The sequence below is a fragment of the Ptiloglossa arizonensis genome, chromosome 6, assembly GCF_051014685.1.
Source record: "Ptiloglossa arizonensis isolate GNS036 chromosome 6, iyPtiAriz1_principal, whole genome shotgun sequence".
NCBI lineage: Eukaryota > Metazoa > Arthropoda > Insecta > Hymenoptera > Colletidae > Ptiloglossa > Ptiloglossa arizonensis.
The window spans coordinates 18294367-18321115 of NC_135053.1; the positions used below are offsets into that span (position 1 = coordinate 18294367).

The 26749-nt window shown below is 38.4% G+C and overlaps 2 protein-coding genes and 1 long non-coding RNA gene across 4 annotated transcripts in view; all 3 read left to right on the top strand.

Moving 5' to 3' along the window:
• Positions 1-18324, top strand: part of LOC143148540 (uncharacterized) — a 29273-nt gene extending 10949 nt beyond the window's left edge. The window contains exons 9-10 of the transcript XR_012992509.1: positions 1264-1389; positions 18189-18324. The gene's annotated coding sequence lies outside the window, so the exon portion shown is untranslated. The remainder of the gene's footprint in view (positions 1-1263; positions 1390-18188) is intronic.
• On the top strand, positions 16850-18170 carry LOC143148543 (uncharacterized). Its single transcript, XR_012992510.1, has 2 exons — positions 16850-17762; positions 18011-18170. It is a non-coding gene; the product is annotated as an uncharacterized LOC143148543 (long non-coding RNA).
• Positions 18325-18358: 34 nt separating the features above from the next.
• The window catches only part of Mctp (multiple C2 domain and transmembrane region protein), a 34336-nt gene continuing 25945 nt past the window's right edge, over positions 18359-26749 (top strand). For both annotated transcript variants that reach the window (XM_076314964.1, XM_076314965.1), the window contains exons 1-2: positions 18359-18551; positions 26192-26581. In XM_076314964.1, coding sequence (XP_076171079.1) covers positions 18494-18551; positions 26192-26581 — 448 coding nt within the window. In that variant the 5' untranslated portion in view covers positions 18359-18493. The remainder of the gene's footprint in view (positions 18552-26191; positions 26582-26749) is intronic.

Consider the following 26749-nt stretch of genomic DNA (forward strand, 5'->3'; position numbering starts at 1 on the left):
ACTAAATCTGTGCGTTACGATTTCATTATTGTACGGCATGTTACGTTTTATTGTTACGAAATATAATGCATCACTGCGATGCTTTGGTGTAAACATTTCAGCCCGAGGGCTTCGCAGGAATACCTTTAACCCTTTGGCTGGCAAGCGCTTCTTAAGCAGCACTTCCGGTCGTCGAGCCTCTGTTATGTAATTGAAGGGATTAAATGCAAAGGGGATGCAAGTTACGCTTTGCTGAACAGTTTCATGTCTATCAGTGATACCAATAAACACTGGAACTTTTAGAATCACTTGAAGGAATATATTCGAATATTTTATCGAAAATCGATAACAGCGCGATTTTACTTTCTATTGGTAAAATTTTCCTTGCACTTTTGCAGTTAATACCGTCACCGACGATTGTCGAGCTTATTCAAAGCAATTTTGTTACTTTTCCAAAATTTCGTATCGAATAACCTCGAAAGTTACGATACATCGCGTACACGATATTCAAGTTGCGAAAGAAATTTATATTTTGTTTCGTTGAAGTTGTCAAAAAATACCGATCTATGTTTTACAATGCGTCCTTTTCGGAAAAAATTTCGCATCGAAAGAATTTCAAATACTCCGGATTCGATCATTGAATATAGGTTATTCGCATCGTTATACGATATTGTACGCCGTGATACAATTAAACGGTACAGTGCAACGATATTACGTGGTATATTAATCGCATCACATCGCGTTGCGTCGAATATTACGACAATCGGACGTTATTATGTCATAATTGACCCCTGTTTGTACCACGCGTTCGCATGGCTCGCTTCCAAATTTTAGCTGTCAACTTAAGAATTATCGTTGTGAGTTTTAACTCGAATCTTTTCAAGAGTTTATGGCCGAAGCCACGGCAGAGACGCGCGCGTCGAAGGGTTGCAACAGCAACTTTTTTTTTATGAAACTTTCCGGCACAACAGTTTCGTGTTTTAGTACGCAACCTTGCGTCGCGGGCGTCGTAGAGTGCGCTGACTGGCAGCTGTTTTATCCTTGTCGGTAATTCAGATTCGCGAATACTGGCTTCCGGTGTGGAAAAATTTCGAGCGACCGTTAAAGTTCGTGAACAGTCGATGCTTTTAAATTGTGTACGATTTGAACCCACGTGCGTTGCACAGAACAATCGATTCGTTGTTATTAATGATTTTACACGTTCTTCGAATTTTTCTCGTAAGAAATAACGATAAATGAATATCAAAAGTATAACCTGATAAAATATACGTATTTTATTTACAGAACGCTCGGAAAGGAAGGAAAAAGGTTACTTAACCTAGGTGTGCCCATTTTGTAATATAAATGAAGGATGACTGAAGTGTTGTCGACGAAAGGATAAACGGAACAATCGACGATTGATATAACCAGGTATATGTGCACAGTAGTTATTCTTTTAATACATAGGGTCGTTTGTGGCATAATGGGGAGTACAATGTAATATTTTTTTTGGAAATCACTGTTTGAATGGGCAAATACTCTACACTTCCGACGTAGTTTTTCATGGAGAGTTATCGACGTAGATTGTATCTCGGATTACGTGGTTTCTGTAGGACATGCAACACCGGGAACGCGTGCACGTTAAAGTTCTATAAACGTAGATCGGGTACAAAACTGTGGTTACGGTTGTTATGAAAATGTAGCCATTATGATAACATAGTATAATAATAAGGTCGTTACGGTATAAAATTACGGAAGTGAAACATTCGCTCCCAAATTAACTGGATGTCATAGAATGGGGATACTTGACGCATTTTATACGCAGAGTCGAATAATTTAAATTTTTAGGTTAAATTTCTATTTTAGGTTAAATTTCTATTTCCAATTTATAACGAGAAACCTTACTTCCTACATTGAAAAAGATTGCATCGACTTTAGAAATAGAGTTGTCTTATAAACGAGTTTTTTAAACGGAAAGTTATGCGAAATGAAAAACGTTGGAATAATAATATAGCTTGCGAGTCCCGAGCTGCGCGCTCTTTATCCGAGTGTTTCAAGTAGAGGATCACGGAGGCGCAAGGAGAATAAGACGATTTTAAGCGGACAGTAGATATCGCGCAGAAAGAGTACAATTTTCCAGAGTAAATTGGTTTCAAACTTCATCGAGAGACCGTTTAAATACAACATTTTTCAATATAGCAATTTTTGAACCGCGAACACGAATATAAAATATTTTTACACCGAGAATAAATATAAATTTTATTATTTTTTTCTTACGCAAAAGAAAAATATTTTCAAATCTACATTTGCACGAGAAAATCAAGTAATTTGAATTCTACATTTCCCTTCGCAAGTTTGTGTCACTTTTGTTAATTCAATATTACACAGGGGTAACAAAAATTCTAGTATCGCTCATGATAACAGAAATTGCGTGCGGATGTTCTCAGAGGTGTGGTTCCGACTGCTAATCATCCTAATGCAATGTCATTAATTAATACAAATTCCCCTACAGAATTCACCGTTACTGTTCACTTACTGGAATATAATTTATTTTTTCTGTATACACGGTAAGGAGTTCTCGAAAAATTCAATCTTACACAAACTCGCGAGACGATTCTATACAATTTACTTAAATGTGCACTCCGTCGGATTGAAGTGTTTACTTCGATCGAAATACGATATCCTGAATTCCGTCGTTCCGTATTTACAATTTTCCCACGTATACAGGAAACTTGTACACACGTTTTCATATTCCCTCACCTCACCGGTAATACGCCGAGATCACAATGTCACGTGCAACCGAACCCAGAATATATTACTCTTAAAATTGAAGCCGACCGAAATTAGTGACCCATTTTCTCGAGTCTCCGACTGATAAGTATAACTTTCGTTGGCCAACACAGACAGATGGTATTCTCCTCGAATAAAAATCAAACGTCGCGTGTAACAATTCGCGCCAAAAATTTCTTAAGCATCCCGATTGATGTCGAGTATTTTAAATCGTATTTGGAGCGCGGTAAAATCTGTGCAGACCGATGAATTTCAAGTCACTCGACCCTCTATCAGAAAATACATACGGATTAGGTGGATGAAGTGGGTAACGTTTCGAGTACTATCCCCGATACGATGCTTATCCGCGATTGTTCGTATCCCCATCTACTCTTTGGCCATTTGGCCTCGAACACTCTTCCCCGGAAGCGTCAAAATTTCGAAAGACATTATTGCCCTCCCAGAGATTGCGTTGGCGCCGTTTTGTCGTTCGTCGTCGTCGTTCACAGAAGCGTGCATGTGCATAGTGATGGCATCGATCCTCTGGTTCGCTTGGCCTCGCTGTTTCGTCGATGAAAATACAAGCGGTTCGCGCGTGTATATCAACTTGTTGATGCAAGGTATTTTTGAGCAGGCTGGGGCGACTTGATTAAACAGGTGACTTTTATTTTGACGAACGATACCTGGGAGCGTTTAGAATTTTTTTTTTTTACAAATTATACGAAACACAGTACCGGCACACTTCGAAATGTATATACTCGAGAGAACACGTTCTTCGGGATTGAACGCGAATGTTTTTGAAATTTGTTAATTTTGGATATTTATTTGAAATCGGTAAAAAGTACAATGTATGTGGAACAATAACGTAAATATTATGCGGTCGAGGGGTCGAAATAATGGATGATCGAAGAACACGTCCGCGGGGGAGAATTATTATTCCACTCTTGTCGCGTACCGGGGTCCACGAGAAAACGTTTTCGTCGAACCCATCGCTATCAGTGTATCTCCGCCTTTTGCACAACCGTGGTTCGTTTGGATCGATAGAGCCTCACTCCCTCTCGCTCTGATTCTTGCTTGTCGCCGTATGCTTCCTCTTCGTTGCACCGTTTCCCCCACCATTGGCGCGGTCATTGGTGGGGGTAGGAGTATCTGAGTAAGATGGGGAATCGCGAGTTCTGTCAGTGGCCTCTCGGACACGGAAGCGTCGGTTTGCGGGTCGTGAGTGTTCGTTCCTATTTTTTTTTGTCTCGGTTCACCACAATTTCACGCGGTCGATGGTGTAACTTGAGCGACGTTCCATCAAATCGTTCGGCGTTCTCGGTGTGTCCGTTGAGACAATCGCAAGGTAACGTGTTCGACACTTAATGCATGCAGCGTCCGCACGATAGTCAGTGATGATTTTTTTTCTTTTGTGACAAAGGGGTGAGAAAGGAACGGGGAACGAACACTGTGAGACGAAACGTTGCACGAGTACGATTTGTTGGTTAGGGAGGGTTCAGGGTGAATTGTAAGAGCAATTAGGTCGCGAGAAAAGGTCAGAGGCAAAATGGCAACGTCAAAGCGTGTGTTTCTCGATCAAAACAACCGATGTCGATTGTTCTGTGCGAATACAGAGATACGATTACGGGATGACGTACGGGATTGCAAAATCGATGATCGTGATATCATTATACTGGATGTTCGGCAAACGATAAGAATTCGGCCGAATCTCGTAAAAGTTCTGTAATCGATTGAGAAACTCGGGGAAATTCGGTCGAGGCCTAAGGCTCCTGGTGTTTGAGTGGAAAATCTTATTAAGACTCGCGTTTATTTATCGAAAGAAACAACGGGACGTTACTTTTGCGGAAGCTGTATCAACGGGAAGAAGATTACTGAGCGGACACAAATACCGCAACGAAACCGATTGCGTCTGGGGAAAAAACTGTAACGTAATTATGCTTTATCGTGTTTCTAGCGTAGATTAGAGTCGTTAACAAAACCTATTTTTTATTAGCGCTGTGCATATTTCTGTTACGAAGATAGTTATATCTGAATGCAAATTTTCTTTAATATAATAGGTCGTCGCATTTACTTAAGAGTTCAGTTCAGGAAAAAGTAATTCGCTGTTTGTTCCTTTGATCATTCTGTAATGATGAATGGTTGATATTCTATCTAAGAATTCTGTTGTTCGTTTTTTTTTTTCTATAAAAGGGTGGTATAGAAATAAATCGCTATAATGGCTTCTATTGGATAAATGCCATAAAATATATTAACGAAAAAAGATGGTTTCAAGGGGATGCCAAAAGTCTGTTTTAAGACTTTCTTTTCGGAACTATCAGTGTCACTGAATGGAATACAATTGGGTTTTAGAAGTGATATGAATATTTTGTACGATTAGAAAAAATAAAACTATTTTGAATCGAGAAATTAAGTGGTGGTAGAGGGCTCAGAAAGTTCGATGGATTGTTGAACAAATGAAGCACGTCTGAAAGATAGATTACGAATTCAATGCGGTGAATAATAAAATGCCCAGAAAAGTTCAATTAGTTTCACCATCTTTTGAAATCAAGTTCCATTTGTATAAAGATAACTCGGTGCAGTAAGAATACGAACTATTGTTATTTGAATAAATACATTATTCAAATCATTGTTTGTCTCTAATGGTAATCACGATCTTTGTGCTGGCCAATATCAAATTTAAGGGATGAAAAGTTTTGTTTAGTATATGAGGTGATTTACCAGGAACAAAGCACGTAATTGTTCCTTATTCCATTTAACATACGAATAAATGTTTTCGATCAAAATTGAATAATTTTATGAAGCGTTTACCTCGAATATTTCATCCGCATTTTTTATGAGAATATAAGTTATCACAGTGTGATAAAAATAAAATGTTGAAGATTTAATGACTTATAAATATAAGTCATAATAATTACTTAAGGTTAGTTATTGAACTATTTTGCATTTTCTAAGTTTACAAATTTTTCTCAATTTTCTATTACCTGTTTTGTAAATCACACGACATTGTTCATCGCCAGAATAATATATCCAAACTACAAACGTTATAACATATTTAACGTCGTCGATCATTATTAAACCGCTTTAGCGGTTAGACCGCTTATACGATAGCTCATGTATCGCTATCTGACATACGACAAGTAGGTAACCTTTTACCTGTTTCAGTATACAAATTATTGTCTACGTCCGATAAGGTTAGAGTATTACTTTTAAGAGTTTCCATGCTTACTAATTCCCAAGAGCAATCCAACTCTATAATAACGAGTACCAAGAGACCGACAAAAATCCTCGTTACAACCATTCCTCTCTGTATCAGCGGTGAGTTATATCTACCTTTCCTTTTTCACCTATTTTAGTAAGTAGCATATGCTCTTAAATCTTCAACCCGTCATCATATCTTTATACGAACCAAGATTTACTTCTCTGGAATTGAGAACAATATTAAGTAATAATAAACAAGATTTGACCTAGTCTTTTTATTTGCAAATTTTAAAATACAATTTCAAATTTTATATAACCATGCAGTACGTCACGGAAATGAGGAACAGTAAATATGCGTTAGTTTCGCGTAATCTCGCTAAAACGGTGCTGGTTACGATCAAATACAATGTGCAAACATTACAAATTTCCATACTACATCAATATTGCCAAGTATTTCACAAGTGCGCTAAACGAGAAGTATTTATTAACGCGAGTGCTACTCGATTTTAACGACATTGCCCGTTGACTCGTTTAATATTCTTTGAACCCGATTCCATTACCGCTAATTAGTCATGTTTGTATTCGCGAAGTAGCCATTGAGCGGTAACAAAAAATCGCGAGAAATAAGAGGTTAGAATCGCTGTTCCGTAGAATAAACTCGACCGAGAAACAGATGCGCGACGAGACAATGAACGGTTAGAAACAGATAGGAGGAAAACTGACTTTTTTTTCTTCTCGGAATGTTTAGTCCTTAGACGACCGTTCTTTTTTTTCGTTTTTATATGCTTCGCGTCGCGAGCTGTTTCCCTCGCCTGTAACTCGAGTCCCATGCATCGACTCGCACGTATCTAAACACGAGAGGTCGAATAGCACGTCGCGTGGGGTTCATCGCGAGACGAACTAGCAATAACGGTCGTGATTCGTGGGACAAATGTTCGTCGTAAAAGTGAGCACGATCACCTCGTATCGATCAGTAAGTTTTAACGCTCCTTGACGTGCAATAAACGACAGGCAGAAGTGCACTGGCTCGTTAATTTATTCCCTCGAATTTCGATCCGGTTATTCGTCTAATGAAGGACTTAAAACGTCAAAGAAAGAGCAGGGAGCGAACCCCTCGCTCTTTGGTTAGTTTTTCTTAAACCGTGAATGAATTTAAAATCTTGGTCGACCTCTGCAGGGGTGGTATATTTTAATCTGATTGTCAAATCCAGTTTATCGAGATGGTGGGCAGATTTCCCTTTAATTGGAATACTTATTTTATTTCAAAAGCAGTTTCACTCTTTTCTGTAATTCATTGGTTCGGCGAAGAAGTCGTATTTTGTCATATGCGAGAGTAATTTTGTTGCTCGGTTGAAAACAAATAGAATTTGTCTTTTGGGATCTTTTATTATTTAACCTATTTCTAGGTACGATATAAAAAGACTCGGTATTCTTTAACGCTTACTTGACACGATAGATTTTTTTCTTTTTATTACTTTGAAACTGACTGTGGAAACATTCAATAGAATTAATAAATAGCTTGTTACGAGTACAGCCACTGTTATTGATTTTAATGTAGCAAGCTTTATTCTTTGTAATTTATTTTACTGATTTATTTAACGATTTTATTGCGTCGTACCGAAAATTCAGGTAAAATAAAATAATACGTGAACAAAGTAAATTGTTATTTTACGAATTTTTGAAATCGAAATTAGTTCGTCAGAATTGAAAGGAATATAGCACCCAGTGAGCCTGCGAGGCAAATCCCTGTAGTGAATTATGTTCAATCGGAAACTGATATTACTTCGAGATCTCGAGATCGATTGGACCGTCATTGCGGATCATCCGTGGTGTACGGTGCAACACGTATTATCACGTCTTTGAATAGGCTGACCAACGAATCCTTGAATTAACGGTGAAAGCAACATTCTTCGTCGGTGGTAAATTTAAGTGTCAGGTTAAATTTCCTTTCGATGGTCAGGAAACTTCGAGATGCATTTCATCGAGTTAGAACGAGATTCGTGAAATATTAAATTCTCGTATAAATTCTGAACGCGCCACTCTCTCAGATTATTAAAAAAAATTTTTTATTTTCTCGCGCAAGCGTAACGAGTGTAAAGGTAACTGAGCAAACACAGCGTGTACCGAAATAAAAAGTACCAGGATACGATAGGAGATTTTTTTTATTAAAAATTACATCACTTTCTCATTCAAGCCTTCGTTTCTCGGAACATTAATTTCATTAAAGTATGCGGGGTACTTGCGCTTTATATCACGTGCCTTTGCAATTAATATTTATTCCGTTAAAATTGTATGTAATATAAATTGAAGGATTGCGCGAAACACGATACGTAAACGTACAGATAAATATACATTTACGTGATCGGGGTGATACTGTATTCTATTAACGCAATCTAGGATGTTATTAAAGGTTACTAACCTAATTCAATTTAATATGTTTGTAATTACATAGGTGTGCGGATATTTGAAATTGAACGTAGCGTTTTTCTCTTCTTTTTTTTCGTATTGCTGAAGATATTGGATTTAAAAAAAAAAGCGCACGTTCTATTTTATTACTTTTCAACAAATGGTTCTCGCGAATCTAGAATTTAAATCGAACCACACTACATGTCTACTTCCAATCCCTTTGAATGCCAATTTAAATGGACGTATATGATCCGTGCTACCGCCAGTTAAATGCCAATGTGAGAGGTTAAAGCAATATTGTAGATAGTCTTTTACAGTTTCATAACATAGTCGGTAAACCGATTATTGATTGCTACTGAACCAATATGTTGCAGACTTTCATCGGGGGTTTCTTTTTTTTTTCTACGTAGACCTATGTCTGTGCAACAAACTAAAAGCAATTTCAAGTTTCATCTTGTACACTCGACGTGAAAAGTCTTGTTCGTGCCACTTCGAATGAAATGGCGTGTTACGACTTGCAGGGTGACACGTAATAATTTTAGCGCATTTGTGGTAGTTCCGACAAGTTTTTCTTATCGCTAAGTGTCTATTAGAGTCTTCAGTCTTGTACGTGGAACAGAATACGCGAGTGAGTGGGCTGGGCTTATTTGTCGTTCTCGGTTCTAATACTCGGCGTGTGTGATTCGTATGTTCGACCATTTGAATACTTTGGTGTAGCTATTTCGGTGAAAGAATAATGATACTTTGAATACTCAAATAGTCATTCTCGATTATTCAAATATTCGAATCATTTTACTCGAGTATTTAAATACTCGAATAATAATTCTTGACTGTTCAAATATTCGAATAATCATTCTCGACTATTCACATATTCGAATTAATTTACTCGACCGTTTGAATACTTTTTAAACTTACCATTACTATTTAAACACTCGAGTAATAATTCTTAACTATTCAAATATTCGAATAATCATTCTCGACTATTCACATATTCGAATTAATTTACTCGACCGTTTGAATACTTTTTAAATTTACCATTACTATTTAAACACTCGAGTAATAATTCTTAACTATTCAAATATTCGAATAATCATTCTCGACTATTCACATATTCGAATTAATTTACTCGACCGTTTGAATACTTTTTAAACTTACCATTACTATTTAAACACTCGAGTAATAATTCTTAACTATTCAAATATTCAAATAATCATTCTCGACTATTCACATATTCGAATCATCGTGCTTGAATTTTCAAATATTCGAAATATCCTCGAACACTCGAATAATGATTCTGGACTATTCAAATATACGAAATATCCTCGAATACTCGAATAATGATTCCGGACTATTCGCATATTCGAACCATCGTACCCGAATTTTTAAATATTCGAATTATCCTCGACTATTCAAGTATTCGAAGTTTATTCGTCCGAATATTTTCAAAAATATTGAAGAATTTAATAATTCGAAGAATCCCAGAGCCAGGTAGTAGTACCGACCGTTAAAATAACACGACGCCTTAAGTCGCGCCACGCGCATTTCAATACGCACTGTCATTTCCCCGTATTAATACGTTGCGCGTTAGTTCCGCTCGCAGCTTCCTAGAATTTAATATCTCGTTTCGCCGTAAACGGCTTCGGGGACGGTTCTTCGTACCCGCCTACCGGCTTCTCGATCGATTTACCCTTCCTTGGCAGTGTTTTTCATCTTGTCATTTGCCTTCCGCGCAGATGCATTGTCCGCCTAAATAATCTCCGCGCTTTGTATCCTATTAGAGAGGCATATCATCTTCACGCGTTCGCAGGGACGCGTCGGCTCTTCGCACGCTTCGCGGTGTTTTGCAGGGCGCCTTGGTATTCTCGTAATTGATTTAACGCTGCCGGCGGTGGCGCGCGCTCGAATGAACGAACGCGAAAAGATCGCTCTGGAAACAAGTGTCGAGTGTTTTACGACCGGCTAGAAATCCTTTCATACGGCTGGAAAAACTGGATACTGTGGCTGGTGCGAAGAACGGGGTCAAAGACACGACGTTAGACCGGAGCGGGGAAGAACAAAAGCTCGACGGAACTGTTTCATGTCTGAAACGAAAGGAGAGAAATTTCGGCCTCGCGATCGTGTTTGTCCAGATTTTTAAGTCACCATTTCGCAGAGATTGCGATAATTATAGTCGATAGAGCTTCGTGGCTGAACCGATCAAGGAGGAATAGCGTCGATGTTTCTCGAGGGTGTATTCTGGTAATTTGAATTTAAAGAATTGATTTTTTTTTATAACTTTTTAAGCAATATGCTTTCGAAAATATTCGTGCAAAAGGATCTTCTCGAGTTGGTAAAATTAACAAAGTTACAGACGTTTAAAGAGAACGGTGTACGCAACGAAAACTGTAAATGCGTTCTTTATATTTGCCGACAGTACATCTCGAGTTTCAGTCGACCGATTCATTTACAAAAAATTGTGAATCCAGTGTAAACGTCGATGAACACGTATGTGGAAATTCTATACCGAGTGGTTTTATGGTTACTTTGGAAAAAAATCAGGAAGAAGTTGATGTTTTTGGTTTAAAGAGCTTCTTTAAAATTATGTCGACCTAGCATCGTGGTTGAATCGAATAAGGAAGACACCCTAACATTATTTGTGCAACCTAGTGATAAAATAAGGCCGGTTGGAGAACATGGCGGAAGTTAGGGGATAGATAAAAACGACCTCGGAAGTAAGAGCGTAATAAACTAACGAAAGTAACGACTAACGGTTAAATTGAGGTAGAGTTTCGTTCGATTTATTCAAGAACGAGGAACCCAACAACAACGCAACAACTTTATTTGGAAAGTTTCGATAGAGCTCGTTAAACTGCTTAAAATTGTTTTAATTGATATAGTCCATACGAATACAACCAAACTTTGATCGTATTCAAATTACTATAAACATATTATTAATTTTTTTCCAATCGTTTCAGTCGGTGCAGATTTACAGTTTAGTTGAATATAGCAAAATTTCGATTCCTTGTTAGTGTTCTTATCGAGTTTTGAATCGTTTTAGTCGATCTAGTTCCGCAACTGATCCGAGTATAGCGAAGTTTGATTTCGTGTTGGAGTTCGAAATCGTCTCAACGGCCTCCCGTAAAATCGTTTCCTCCTGGGAAATTTTGATCTCGTGTTAATAAGTGAGGTTAGGTTTAAAAGTTATCGCATTAACGTAACGTCGTGACATTATTAAGTTACTTGCAACGATTAATGTTAGTTCACGACTGAATCCAACCGTGGGAAACTTTGATCTGGTGTTAATAAGTGAGGTTAGGTTTAAAAGTTATCGCATTAACGTAACATCGTGACATTATTAAGTTACTTGCAACGGTTAATGTTAATTCACGACTGAATCCAATCGTGGGAAATTTTGATCTCGTGTTAATAAGTGAGGTTAGATTTAAAAGTTATCCCATTTTTACTCAATTATGTGACTCCTCTGTTATGATATTTACACGTTTCTCTAATTTGAGTATTAAACACGTAACAATAATTATAATACTATAATTTAAAACACTGCTTCCGTAACCTCACACTTGAACCGATTGAATCAAAATTTTGAGGTTATATATTTTTTCAATATTGAGCAGTATTAATTATAATACTACGATTTAAAACACTACTTCAGGGGATGTAGCCCCATATTTGAACCGATTGTATAAAAATTTTAAGGTCGTATATTTTCTCAGTAGATATGAATTCACGATTGAATAACATTTGCTTGGACTACCTTAGCTTCTTTTTTTTTCCTGAAGAGGTCGAACCGTCGAGAATTTATACAGCTGATAAATATTTAGTATTCGATGTTATTTTTGAGTCGAATAAATATTTCCTCCTACGTTGCACCAACGACACTCGACACCGAGTAACGAAGCAAAAAAAAAAAACTTTTTCCACGTATAAAGTTGAGCTACGCACAATTTATTGTAAGCGTAACGTTGTGACAGTGTCTCTCCTCTACCGTGACATAAATCCCGTCCCTTGACACGGTAACGTCCACTAGACTTGAGTGTTGCTTATATCGTGTCAGACGATGATTGAATTTATCCAATACTCTTGGTTATGGGGCTACTCGGGCAGCTCGGCGGATATTTGGGTCAGGTGTGCATTTACTGATGAGTTTTGTCTCTCGTGTAGCACTTCGAGACAATCACCGTTCGTGGCAATCACTGTTTTAATTATCCTATATTTAACTATGCTTCTTTAACCCGTTCCGAGTAATTGTAGCTACTTTAGTTCCATTCCGTTTTTTTTTTTTTTTTTCAATAAAGGTCCATCTTCGTGACAAAGCATATCGGTTCCTGATTATTTTGTGTACTTCGGGTACACCTTTTCCCTCTAAATATAGATTCCATAACAATCAGTGAATATAACCTATAATTCTCTTATCGGAAATCTTGCGTACAAAATTTTTCTATAATCTAATTATGCTTTGTTATCTAATTACGGTAATCCAATTGCATTGATTATTTCCCTATAAAAATTGCAAACGATAATTTATATTCTTCCAAAATATCGGAAGAATTAATTTCTCCCCCCGAAAGGGGGTTAGAATTTCACTACTGGGTTAGAATTGCGTCACTGCGCCATCGTGCGTATTTTTCGGATTAAAACTTCCTTGTAATTGGGCGAGCGAGATGTTCGTTAAAGTGGATCGAGTTCTTAGCGGGTCCGTCGCTGAATTACCCTAATTGAAACGCATAAGAAGGACCGCACGCGTTACCAAGGTCTTGTAAGACGCGGCGGAAAACAAAAACCGCGAAAGATCCAACGACTGCGTAGTAAAGTGGATGCTTTAATAATCGTTAAACGAATCATACCTAAAGTATCCTTTTTCTACCCGACCGTAGAAATTAACCGAGTTAAAAACGGAATCCGGTAGATTGCCGATGACGAGCGTTCTATAAACGTCCGCTGCCGCCATCTTGAAATATTAACCGTGCGGCATTATTTATTCCTTTGTGCGCCGTTCCACGAAATTCCAGACGAACAACCCCTCTGTCGGTCCTCGAGTCGGCGAAAGGATTCACATTTACCGAACGATCCTTTTGGGAGTTCATCGTCGGATGTTGGGATTAATAAATCCCTCGTTCGTCTTCTTTCACGTTCGTTCCCCATCTGTGCGCGATTTTGCATCGCAACCGATTTCACGTTGGACTTTCAATTCGTTTCCCATTCCAGCGTACAATTACCCGTGTATTATGAAAAATTTATCGTTTCTTTTTTACACGTGCTCCGTGTAATTGTTAACGTAATTCGAGGCAACGGTCGAAACGGTAATGGGTCACGAATGACCCTAAGAAGCCATCCGCAAACAAATCGTACTCGTTCCATTTTATTTTCACTCAGGAATTAAACAAACTCGAGTGCTAACCGCTTGTTGTGAAAATTTTTTTACGCGAACACTTTTGTCTCCCAATTGGTTCGCATAACGGATGTTCTACTGTATTTATCAAGGGTGCAGTGGGCACACATAAGTCTCGCTAGCTTTTAAATTAGTTTCTGAAGGCAATCATGGAAGGAGAAGCAAATATGAGAAAAGCTCGTTGGTAAGTTTCTAGTCAGGTTGTGTGTACTCAAGGCGGAAGATATTGGCCGTTCAAGGTCACTGGATCGTTATCCCCACCCTTGGTCCGTTCACGGTTGTATTTGAGTGATTTCCAAATGGAAGTTCTTATTAACTCTTTCGAACTCGACGATAACGTTTTGTACATGATATTTTAACACGAGGAACATATTTCGGATAGGTGGATTGTGCAACGAAAAGACTTACTCTCAAATTACAGTATTTTTTTTATTCTGGTAATTCTTAATCCAGTGGAATTGATTTTACCAAGCAGTTTACAACGAAATTTGCATTCGATAAATCCCCGATGTCCCTCGACTTTGTTCACTGTTCCGTTTTACGAGTCAAATTACTTTGATTACATTCGGTAATCAAATTCTATTTCGAGCACTCCATCTAAAGGTGAAAGAGCAGCAGCACATTCCTAGGCCACAAAAATGATCATAACGCCGGAATAAGGTCGAATGGGGTGATTCATGTTTATGTGGATTCTTTTCATTGTTTTCGTGTCCCCGATTCACCGCTGAAATGGATCCTACCTGTTACGATGCATCTTGTATACGTGCATGTGTATAGTACGTATACTTGTACACTTACTGTGTACTCATTTTCCCCAGTGTACAATATCTTATACCCTGCAATTTATAATTCTTGCGAAACAGCTCTGAAAAAAATCCTTACCGAGAAGAAACTAAAATCTAGATTCAAAAGAACCGATAGATCCTTGAAAGATTTAACTCTTCGTCATAACTTTTTAACAATGGATATCTAAGCCCGTGTTTACATAACCTATTTCTTTCATTTTTACGTAGGGTACACACCGGTAATATTTGATCGTGTTTAATTCGAAAACACTCTGTATACTTCTTCGTGGACTTTATGGTAAATCGTTTACTTCTAATTATATTAAATTTTCATACAATTTAAAATTAATATTTAATTCTGAAATTAATTTTTATATTAAATCAATTTCAATATAAAAATTCTATTAATATTTAATGTAATTTAAACGCGTCCCCGTATTTCAATCTCTGTTATCGAAATCTCGAATTTATTTCGCGAGTTTCGGGAACTCGGCCGCGGAATCGTTGCTGTTTATAACAAAGTTTGGTTATCGGTCGAACTGTGGCGTTCAACATGAGTGTCCGTAATTGAAATTAAGCGAACGAATATGCAGATAGTCGTTAACCAAAAGCACGCTTCTCTCGCCCGTAGTGTGGCGGTAACTTGCCAGTGAGGCAGTACGGTTGCGTTCGCGGAGGCACGAGGTTGAATGTTTAACTTCGCCGGTGAAATGATCACGCTAGACTTGATTTACGTTTCTTCGAACGTAACTGTCCGTCGCGCAATCTCTCGCTGGCAGAATTTCTGTAGCTTCAACGTGATTTATGAAACAACGCGGTTGGAATTTGATCGCTTATTTAAAGTTAATGTCCGTCTGCGTGTGGACGTTTTTGAGGTTAGGTTATTGTTACTCCTGGGCGGGAAAAACGTTGACTTTGATCTGACATTTCCACGTGCACGTAACACGAGTTTTTTGTTCGCGATTAGGATTGTTCCACGTTTCTCGAAGTGTTACAACGTGTCACTTATCCGAGGCGAATATAATCTTTTCAAGATGGTGAAATAAAAAAATCAACGTCGTTTGACCTGACTTAATTTATTTATTTACGTTTACTATTTGTATTACTGGGTTTGTTAAAGCTTTGATTACTGATCTTTTTCGTTTATGTGCACAATTAATAATTGTGCCATTTATAGGGTTGCTTGGTTTAATTTGTGATTTGAATTTATTTTTTCCATGATTTATATTTTATTATTGCAGAATAATTAAGACAGAAATTTGTATTACTCTATCGAATACTTATCATATTTCACGTGAATAAAAAAAAATGATATTCTCTTTCTTTACCAACCCTCCCCCCGGGGAATTACTATTGTGCTTTGTGTGTTCTTTTCTTATGATCCAGGTAACTCTATCTATGAAAATAGCGCTCAATTGCTATTACACACCAAGAACTTGTTCCTGGAGGTCTCGTTCTGCGAGGCGGAAGTAATTATTGCTTTATCGTTGCGAACGTAAATCAACGCGATTAGTTTCAATTGCAGATTTAGTTGCTTGTTGGTAGGAAATTATTTATAGGATAATTATAAAAATTGAAAAGTTCGTGTATTATCTTTTTTCCTTCATCGAAGAATTTTATTTCAAAGGCGATAATATTTACTGCGAATATGCTCTACGTTTGATAACAGTATATAATACAAATGGACTGTTTAGAATAGGAACAATTTTAGATGAAATTGTGAAACGAAATTTACATAATGTCGCATTATTAATTGCAGCTTATGAGATTATAAATGAACGTTGTCCTGTTAACACTTATTATTCCAGGTCGAAACTATAGCGAATACATGTTTATTCGTGTGGGTTTAATGCCAGAGGTTATTACGTGCATTAATTGAGGCAGCCAGGAGCTTTTAAACGGATGATTGATTAATCCATTTCCGGAAAGTTATTCTATCCGACGAATGATACAAATTCGATTGCTGTTTAATATTTGCGTTTCGGTATTTCAAAAATTAAACAACGTTAGTTTTACATTGTTTAAATTGTGAAATACGGTAAATTATAATTAACCGAATTTGAAGTATTGAAATAAATTTCTGTTCGAGATTTCATACTAATATATTTTTAAAAGAAACATCAATATACATATATAATTATATATATATTGAAATGTTTATATTTTGAATATTTATAATATGTAATACCATGAGTATTATACTTACACCACAACATACTACACTTTGTGATATTATAGTAGCACTGCAAATGATACTATCAACACACGTTACGTTAATATAATTCTCTAATTCTGTATTATATAATTTACACACACAACAGTTATTTACTATTCCATATGATTCCACTTTTTACTACTTTGTTACCTTATACTCTGGTCGACTGTTAAACTTTTCTAACCTATTTTTCTATACACTACTATTGATCTAGTTTAGTCTTCTATAATATTTCCCTTTCTATAAGTGAACTATTATCGATTCGTAGAATCGCTAGTTGGGAATGAAACGTTCTTAGTTTGCCCTGTAATTGATTCTCTAGATCCGTCAACACATCATCAGTCACTAATTTAATCAACAGCAACACAATGCTTGCCATTTATCTATTGCACTATTTCTCTACTGAATTATCTATATAGAAAAGAAACATATTTTCTTGTAGTATCAATCATCTATATTTCTCGACATGACCTCGATCAGTAATTCAATCAGCGACACATCTCTTGTCACTAACTCGTAGCATCATTTAACTCTCTGCTTTTTTGCAAACAATTTTCTATTAGTAAACATGCTAGTTGGAAATTGCATATTTTCCCGTAGCATTAACTCCGTACATTCATCGATCACTGTTTCGATTAACAACACATTCTTGGTCGTTTATCCGTCGCATTATTCCCCCGTTAAGTATTCAAATTACCCAACCGATCAACCATGCATACACACAAACAAATCTATTGCCAACTTGCAAATTGCTAGCCAACAGCAGAGTATGCTCATCCTTACCGACCACTCTCTGCCAGTTAGCAATTTCTATATACTCGGTACGGAAACTGACGGTTCAAGGTCACTCCTTTCACTTTGACTCGTGCCAGACCCCCTACCGCGTCTACTTCGTGCCAGTCTGTCTCCGTCCGAGACGCGAGAGTTCACGTCTGCTGGAGCTGTTCGTTAAAATGTTCAAAAAGAATTCCAGATATATTTAAAACTATTCTTCGACTTCCTCTCGGCTCGAGAATTTCTATAAAATTTGTCTACAATAGTTTTGGTAATAGTTTCTACAATACTTTGTTAATACTTTCTACAAAACTTATGGTAATAGTTTCTATAATAATTTTGATAATAGTTTCTACAATAGTTTTGATAATAATTTCTATAAAATTTTTGGTAATAGTCCCTACAATAGTTTTGATAGTAGTTCCTACAAAATTTTTGGTAATAGTTTCTACAATAGTTTTGATAACAGTTTCTACAATAATTTTACTAATAGATTTCTGTAACATTTATTTGTGGCAGCTCCAGTGTCCGCAAACTCGCGTCCTCTGAAACGAGACAGCGCACACGGTTTAGCGGAGATCACCGAGTGACACTGAACGTCCTTTTCTGTCCCGTGTATAATCCTCCTCACACAAAAAAAAAAAATAAATAAAACTCGCCACGCATTCTCACGATTGTTTCATCTATATCACGGCAGCTCTCATCGTCTCGCTTCGCCTCGCATCGCCTCGCATCGCCCCGCCCTCGAATCGCGAAACCGAAGAAAGAAATGGGCCAGCCGGTGATGCATTGACGGAATCCAGGATCTTCGGTGAAGGATTCACAGCCGGTGGATCCCACGAAAATTCGGAATATGCGGCCGCTGGTCGACGGTCCTTAGGGTTCGTTAATCCTCCGACGAAATCATGCTATCGGCATGCGGCAGACTGGCGTACTTCAAGAAGAGATTAAAGGCTCGCGAGCTGGAGCTTCGAAAAACAATCCGCGCGTACAGGGGATAAGATGAGCAAGAGCGTCGAGCTACTCGCTGGGTCGGAGGACAGTGAACAAATAGCAGCGGGTGAGTGCCCTACGACGAAGAAAAACTATGCTAAACGGCCAGTCGTTGGCCAACGGAACACGCGTATAAATTTTTACGAATGACACACGGTACGATTATTATTATTATTTTTCTTTTCTCACCGTTTTTCTTCACGGATCGATCCTCGCGCTCGGTCGGGTGAAATCTGAATTCGTGTCGGCGCGGTTAACGAAGGTTAACGAGACTCTATCGACGATGATTGCTGTTAAATCTGATTTCGCGCTGGGATTCTGTAAACGCGGGAAATATCTATCGTTTAACGCCGCGTTTGATCTTGCTTTCGAACTCGACTCCAACGTTTCCGTCGCGATGGACACACACGGGTACGGTTGTCGAGGATCACGTCGATGATATTCGTATCTGTGATTGCACGAGGTGTGAAAATATTTTTCGATCGCGAACAAGCGTAGGATTTGTTCCGTATCGCGAAAAATTGTCCGTTATGACGTTTGTTTTCAAAGAGTGAATACTAAGACGAGGAGAATTGTTTCCTCGAGGTGAGGCTTTCAAGGTCACCGCGGTCAATAGAAAAATAAATTCAACCGTGCATACGCTGACAACCTTACGGTAGAGAAACTTGAGTTTGAATAAATATGAATGTTTGTCGCACGCCAATGATAAACACTAGAAGCGATAAATTTTAACAACGTACATGTGTTTTCGTAATTACTTCGACTGGATAAGACGAAACGACTAACGGCCTTCGATTTTATAATATCCATGGATATTAAAAATTCAACCAAGCGGCGCAACGATGGTTTTAGGAACTAATTTATTCTCGATGGGCAAACTGTTCTAATTTATTAATGATCGCCATACAAATTTATTTTTACATCTGCGCAAAATACGCTACGATTTCGAAGTAACAAAAGCATATTTCGCGTTGTCGCAAATTTTCTGCGACACCCCCCACTGAATTTTACCGATATCAAAATTTATTTAAATATCAGGAGATTCGTACAGATAGTATCGACGTAACGTCGATATAAAAAGGCAGTTTCGATTTAAGGTGATGAGAAAATCGGAACTTGTGAACTAAAATTAAAATCGACACATTTGTTATTATATATTTCTATGTTACCGGTGAGAAATTCCCGGTTGAAAATCAGTTCGGATACAATCTTGTTCGAATTGTTTTTAATTATACGTATTCTACAAAATATTCGATAAATTAAGTAATTTTTTTCGCCACGAATAATGATTCTAGGAGAAATCGATGACGTGTATTCCTTTTAACGATCCATTGAAAACGAAAGGAATAATTGCCGCAAGGCGTCATTTTTGTTTCACTCGTGGATCAAATTGAGCATGAATTCGCCCTGATTGGATGCGGTCGATGCTTCCTGTAATCGAACGTTTCGATGCTGCCCGACGCGCATATTCGTCCCGATCAACGCGACCGAAAACGTTCTTTCTCGTTAAGCAAAACGTCGAAACCGGTAATTCGATCTCGATCGGATCCGGGGGGCATGGCTGTGGGTTCCCGTTAGATTCGTTCGGGTGGGGGAAGCAACGACGAGATTAACCGAAACCCACGGAAACGAGTCGGATTATATTAAAGTTAACTTCGAGTCCTGTTACATTACTCTGCACTTGTGACTCTTCTGGACCGGAACGTGACGTTATTCTATTTACACCGGTACTCCATATTGTAATTAATTCTCTCCGTAATTCCTTAAAGGGATGCACTGTAGTACTCGAGGCACGAGTATAACCTATAACAAGCCCTGACTCGAGAGGACCTCCGTTCCTTTGTACCTACATAGTTTTGAATGCAACGGATAGGTATTCACAAATGGTAACGGTTTCTTTTATAATGTACAGGGTGTTCCAAAAGTCAGGTCCCACGAGGAATCTATGGTATAGGAATTAAACGAATCGTTCAAAATTATCGATTTTCTTTCGAGCAGAAATAATCTGGGTATTTATTACTGGGTATTCTTTTAACGATAAATTAAATTTCGTCGTTCCCTTTCTCGACGTGCTTGTTATCGACGATGGATAATCAATGTTTTTTAAAAATACAATACCGTGAGATTTATTCTTCCATACTATCGTATACAGTGTGCCTTTTTTTCCCATTACACTAAATTACTTTTTTCCCCCACTTCGTATCAATATCCTTCCTTTTTCCTACTTCGTATTAATATGCTTCTTTTTTCCGCTCACTTCATCGGGTGTACTTTTTTTTATCTCGTACTGCATACAATGTGCTCCTTTTTTCTACTACGTTTAAATGCTCTTTCCTTCTACTTTGCATTAATATGCTTCTCTTTTTTTACTACTTCGTTGAGTGTACTTCCTTTTTTCTCTCCTATTACATTCGGTGTGCCTTTATTTTCCCTCCACTACCGTACACTTCTTTTTTTCACCCGACAGCTTGTGACGGCACCTCCAATACTCACTACCAGAGGGCAACTCGACTGCTACCCGTTTCCCGCAAGTGCCCGTACAGGCTTCGATCTGTATATATATACGATCCTTACGGATCTCCCATTGTCCCGGCGTACAAGGCTAGGATACTTTACTGATGAGTCGACATTTTCCCTTCCTTTTCGTATTTTCACTCACTCGCTCACTTTTCCTTCATCATACCCTCTAGAATCCGTCACAAGCTTCTATAAACAATCACCACCCCCCCTGGAGCTTTTATTTGAGAATGACACTGGGTTTTCATGGAGTTCCATATCGGTTCAGATCGGAAGTGGGACAAAGTGAAATAAATCCCGTTGTCGACGAAAAAAAGATTTCAAGCCCCCGGGGCCGGTGTGTTGTTCACTGGATGATATGGTGTGCCGTTATCATCAACCCCCCGCAAAGTCTCTTTGTCCACCCTCCTTTCGCGCGTATTTACCCGCTCGTATACGCAAGCTGCAAAATGCCATTTAGATTTCCATAACGCGCCAACGACCGTGTTACGGCTGTTCTCGTTTAGTCCTCTCCTCCCCATCCATAGACAACTATGTATATAATGTGTTTCTCTTGTATTTCTTTCTAGTTTCGCTCGTTCTCTACCGCGAACCTATTTCCCCACAAAGAGCGTCCTCGGTCCCCGTACATCAATACCCTTTTAACCGGGACTATCGAGTGTCTCTAATTCCTACGTTATTTCCAATTTATTTCACCTTTGTAACGGTCACGGTTGTGTACAATCTCAATACTATATAAAAAGTTTTAGAATATCGCGAATCTATCCACCGGGCATATCTCGATGCGCGTGGAGACGAGCGGGGGTGGGTGGTGGTCGGTTGGTGCGTGCCCGCTTTCAAGTTACAACGTTCAGCCCGGATTCAAGTAACGAAATCGTTCTCTGCTCCACTGTGGTGTTCACGTTTCGTTTAGAATAGAAAATTTGTGGTACATAGTCTCCACGTGTTGGAATATTCTCAGTTGAAACGTTCAGCTCGGATTTAAGTACACTACCACCCACCACCCCCGCTTTCAAGCCACGATGTTCACTCCGGATTCGAACAACGAATTCCTCTCGCGTTACCGTTTACGTAACAGTTATTCGTTATCGCGTGTCTCTCCGAGGTGTACAGTGAAAATAACAATTTCGAGCAAAAACAAAATCGATTGTTTCAAACTTATCCCAACTGGAGAGATATTCGATCATTTTGTATAACCATCGTCTACGCGTGGAACACGCCCAGGAAACGAAGCCTACATTTCCATAGCAATTTTCTAAATACGTCTAGGAGCCTCTGAGTTTTAACTCCGTATATGCAACAGCATTGTTAAACGTCCTACTTTCGTGCGAACTTCGGTTTCTGGAACACTTTTGCCGATTATCCGTGGATCGATACAATAATTTTGCGGACCGTTCTAAATTTTTTCCGTTTACGTAACGTTATTAATAACGCTTAAGAAGGAGAAGAAGAGGGGGAGGGGGTTATAGCGCACGTAACGGGGGAAAAAAAAATACTTATCTTTGGTATCTTTCATGTGCTATAAACGTTCTGCTGTGTATCCATATAGTTGGGAAACGTGAACCGATTGGGTCCCTTGCGTAATAACGTGGCATAAACCACTCTGTTATTGCCAGTAATTACATACCTCCCCGTGAACGTGGTTGTAATGACCCCATTGGGGAGGGGATGAAAGGGTTGTGCAGTTTTCCCGCGCTCGGGAGAATCGATCGCGTGGCTAACGATATTCCGTACATTCTGAATAAAGATGTATACGTGTAGAAGCTCTTGGTCAGTTTCCTCGGTGTGAGATTTTATAACGATTCCAAAGATTAATCTCCTTACGTTTTCGTCAGAACTTCGTCAGACTCGATCCAATCGATGGCACCGTGGTGGATGATATTGGACCATCCTATCGGAGTATATGGAATCTAATCAGGGTTCATCGGATCATATTGGACCTAATCGGATCCCATTGGCAATAGTGACGCTTCATCGGTCTTCGTTGGGATTAATGAGATTCCATCGAATCTTATCCGATCTCATTGGACCCCTAAGACCGAAGTAGGTGTCGTCGAACCTCTCAGGACTTAGCCTGACTCAACTGAGCGACATCTGACTTTGTGGTGATCTATTGGACTATTACGGATTTAACTAGAGTGTATTCGAGTATATTTGATTCAATCAGCTCCCATTAGATATAGTTATGCTTCATTGGATCCAACCAGAGTCCATCGAACTGTGTTGAACCTATCAGAGTTCATCGAACCACGTTTAATCTATCAGAGTCTATCGAATCGAGTTGGGACTATCAGAGTCCATCGAACCAAGTTGGGCCTATCAGAGTTTATCGAACCAAGTTGGACTTATCAGAGTCCCACGCAAATGATTACGTTTCATCTGATCTGGTACGATCTGATCGGGCCCCATGGGACTTGATAGACCCACTCAAATTTCATCAAACCTTTTGGGACTCAACCTGACTTTATAACAGTGACTAAGATTCTGCCAGATTGTATGGGACCTAATTCAGGCCCTGTAAGATCTGTTGAGTCCAATTAGATGTCATCGAATCTTTTGGGACTTAATCTGACTCTCTGGCAGTGTGCAGGATTCTGTTGGGTCCAATTAAATATCATCGAATATTTTGGGACTTACTCTGACCCTCTAGCAGTGTGCAAGATTACGTCAGGTTGTATGGAACCAAACTCAGATTCCATCGTAACTCATCGGACTTAAGTCCAGTCTAATGGGACTTGATTAGGCTCGATGGGGTCCATTTGACTCGATGGGGACCAGACGTGGTTCGATAATACTTAATCGAGTCCGATATCATCTGCCGGAGTCCAATAAGAATCATGATATTCGAATAGTAACTTATTCGAATGTTACTCGAATACTTGAATATTTGAATAGTAAGTAATTCGAATACTCGAATATTTGAGTAGTAACTTATTCGAATACTCGAATATTTGAATAGTAATTTATTCGAATATTTGAATATTTGAATAGTAATTTATTCGAATACTCGAATATTTGAATAGTAACTTATTCGAATACTCGAATATTTGAATAGTAACTTATTCGAATACTCGAATATTTGAATAGTAACTTATTCGAAAACTTAAATATTCGAATGTTATTCGAATACTCGAATATTTGAATAGTAACTTATTCGAAAACCTAAATATTCGAATGTTATTCGAACACTCGAATATTTGAATAGTAATTTATTCGAATACTCGAATATTTGAATAGTAACTTATTCGAAGACTCGAATATTTGAATAGTAACTTATTCGCATACTCGAATATTAGAATAGTAACTGATTCAAGTACTCAAATATTTGAATAGTAAGTTATTCGAATATTTGAATAGTAATTTTCTCGAATACTCGAATATTAGAATAGTAACTGATTCGAGTACCCAAATATTGGCTTACGATTCTCGTCCATTCGCGAGCTCCGTTCCAAATAGGTCATCGCTGTTCAGTTTTCCGAGTTCGTTGACTTTGGACACGAAGCATCGTTGAGCTCCATTGACCAGTTAGGTCTTGCTTGTTGCTGAAAATTCGAAACTTGTCCATCATGATCCTGTGCCCATTGTTACGTACGATGAGGTTGACCTACGGTTGGTACACCCTGTTTGCTCGAGTCCTACGTGACTCGGAGCAACTTCGGTACCCACATCGAACTTACTTCATCCTTGAAGTAACCTACTGAAGTAATCCTACTGATTGTAGGATTTGAAACATCGGTCACGTTTTACATATTTAGATCGAAACGGATTAAGGCTTTTAGTACCTTCGATACCGGTATTATTTTATACCTTGCAAGGCCACGTGCATAAAAAGTCACGACATCGTTTGAGGATTAAAGAGGGTCTCTTGCTTCAGAACGCTGACGACCAAGCCTCAGTTCTCGAATTTTTTCTCAGAGACAGATTGCCGACAGCTGTTTCAAACTTTGCACATTTACTTAATTATACATCGAAGAAACACAGCCATTTTTTTCTAAAAGAAATATTCGATGGAAATTATAAAAAAAAATAAAATCCCCAATTTTGTACCAAGCCTAATAGTCTTTTTTTCGCTGGAACTTGAATCTTTGTAAAATTTTTCAAGCTTCGTGTAACTCAATATTTTATATTTTTCAGATCAACGAATATCGATCTCGCTCCACAGTTTTGCTTCTCACGATCTTTGACATCCAATTTATTCCGTAAACGACCACCTCATTGTTGATTAAATTCCACCTGCAGTAATTCCCTACCCCGAAGCCAGTATTCGTATCCGATACCTGTATCGTGATCAGTGGAAATTCCAGGTAGCAGATAGCTGGAGGATAAAGGCTCTCCTATTTCAGAACGCTGACAAGGAAGCCCTAGTTTGCGAATTTTTTCCTCATAAACCTAACCCAGCAGCTTCTCCGAACTTTCCACATTTGTTAATACCTGTATCCAGGAAGAGCACCTATTTTTCTCCCAGAAGAAATATATACTTTTAAAGAACCCTACCAAAGTCCTCAATTTTGTACCAAGTATGACTAATTTTCTCGAAAATTTTGAAAATTTTGTGTGCTTCAAGATTTTATATTTTTCAGATCAATATTAATTTTATGTGACAATGTTGCTTTCCACGACCAATTTATTTTGCAATGTTCCTTGTTCGTTAAATTCCACGTGGGATTGTCCCCTGTCCTGAGATCAATCTGCACCTTCTCTGAATTTTACACATTTGTTAATACCTCCATCTATTTAAAAAAAAAAATGTATATATATAATTTAAAAAAACACTACCAAACTCCTCAATTTTGTACCAAGTAGTTTTCTCTAAAATTTCACAAATTTTGAAAATTTTATATTTTCTCAGATCAGTATTAATTTTACATGAGAATGTGTTCTCTAAAATATAAAATATAAAAATTTTATATTTTCTCAGATTAGTATTAATTTTACGTGAGAATGTTTTCTATAAAATTTTGCAAATTTTGAAAATTTTCTCAGATCAGTATTACTTTTACGTGACAATGTTTTCTCTAAAATTTCACAAATTTTGAAAATTTTATATTTTCTCAGATCAGTATTAATTTTACGCGACACTGTTGCTTTCCACGAGCAATTTATCATGCAATGTTCCTTGTTCGTTAAATTCCACGTGGGATTGTCCCCTGTCCCGAGAGCAGTCTGTATCGTAATCACTGGGAATTCCAGATAGTGGTCGGGCGGAGGAGAGATCCAGACTGAACTTAAACGGGAGCCGTCAGCTCTCGAAAAGCGCCACGGAGCTCAGGAACAACGACAACAGTTCGCCGTCACGACGCGATGAACAGGCCGAATCTAGCGTCGTTCATCACCATCGGCAGCATCGGCACACCACATCGGTGGCGCAGCGAACGCACACGTTCTTCGCCACTTTGAAGAGCCGCTGGGCGCGCAGCAGAAGCAAGGAGAGAAAGAAATCGAAAGACGCCGGGAATCTGCACGCTCAGGACGTCCCGTACAAGACCGTCGATTCCGATTATGCAGCTGATTACTCGTCCGAGCACAGCAGAAGCTCCTCGACCACGCAGAGCCCTGCCAGACATGGTCTCAACTATCCAGGTACACTTAAACACGGAAGCGATTACCTTAACGAAATGTATCAGTGTAACAATAGCTGTCTTGTGTGTTTTAGGGATAGCGCGTGGTAAATTTTTGCAACAGAGTGTCGCAGGGATTTTCTGGATACACACTACTACTGTGCCAATGTAATTGTATGCGTAGAAGAAG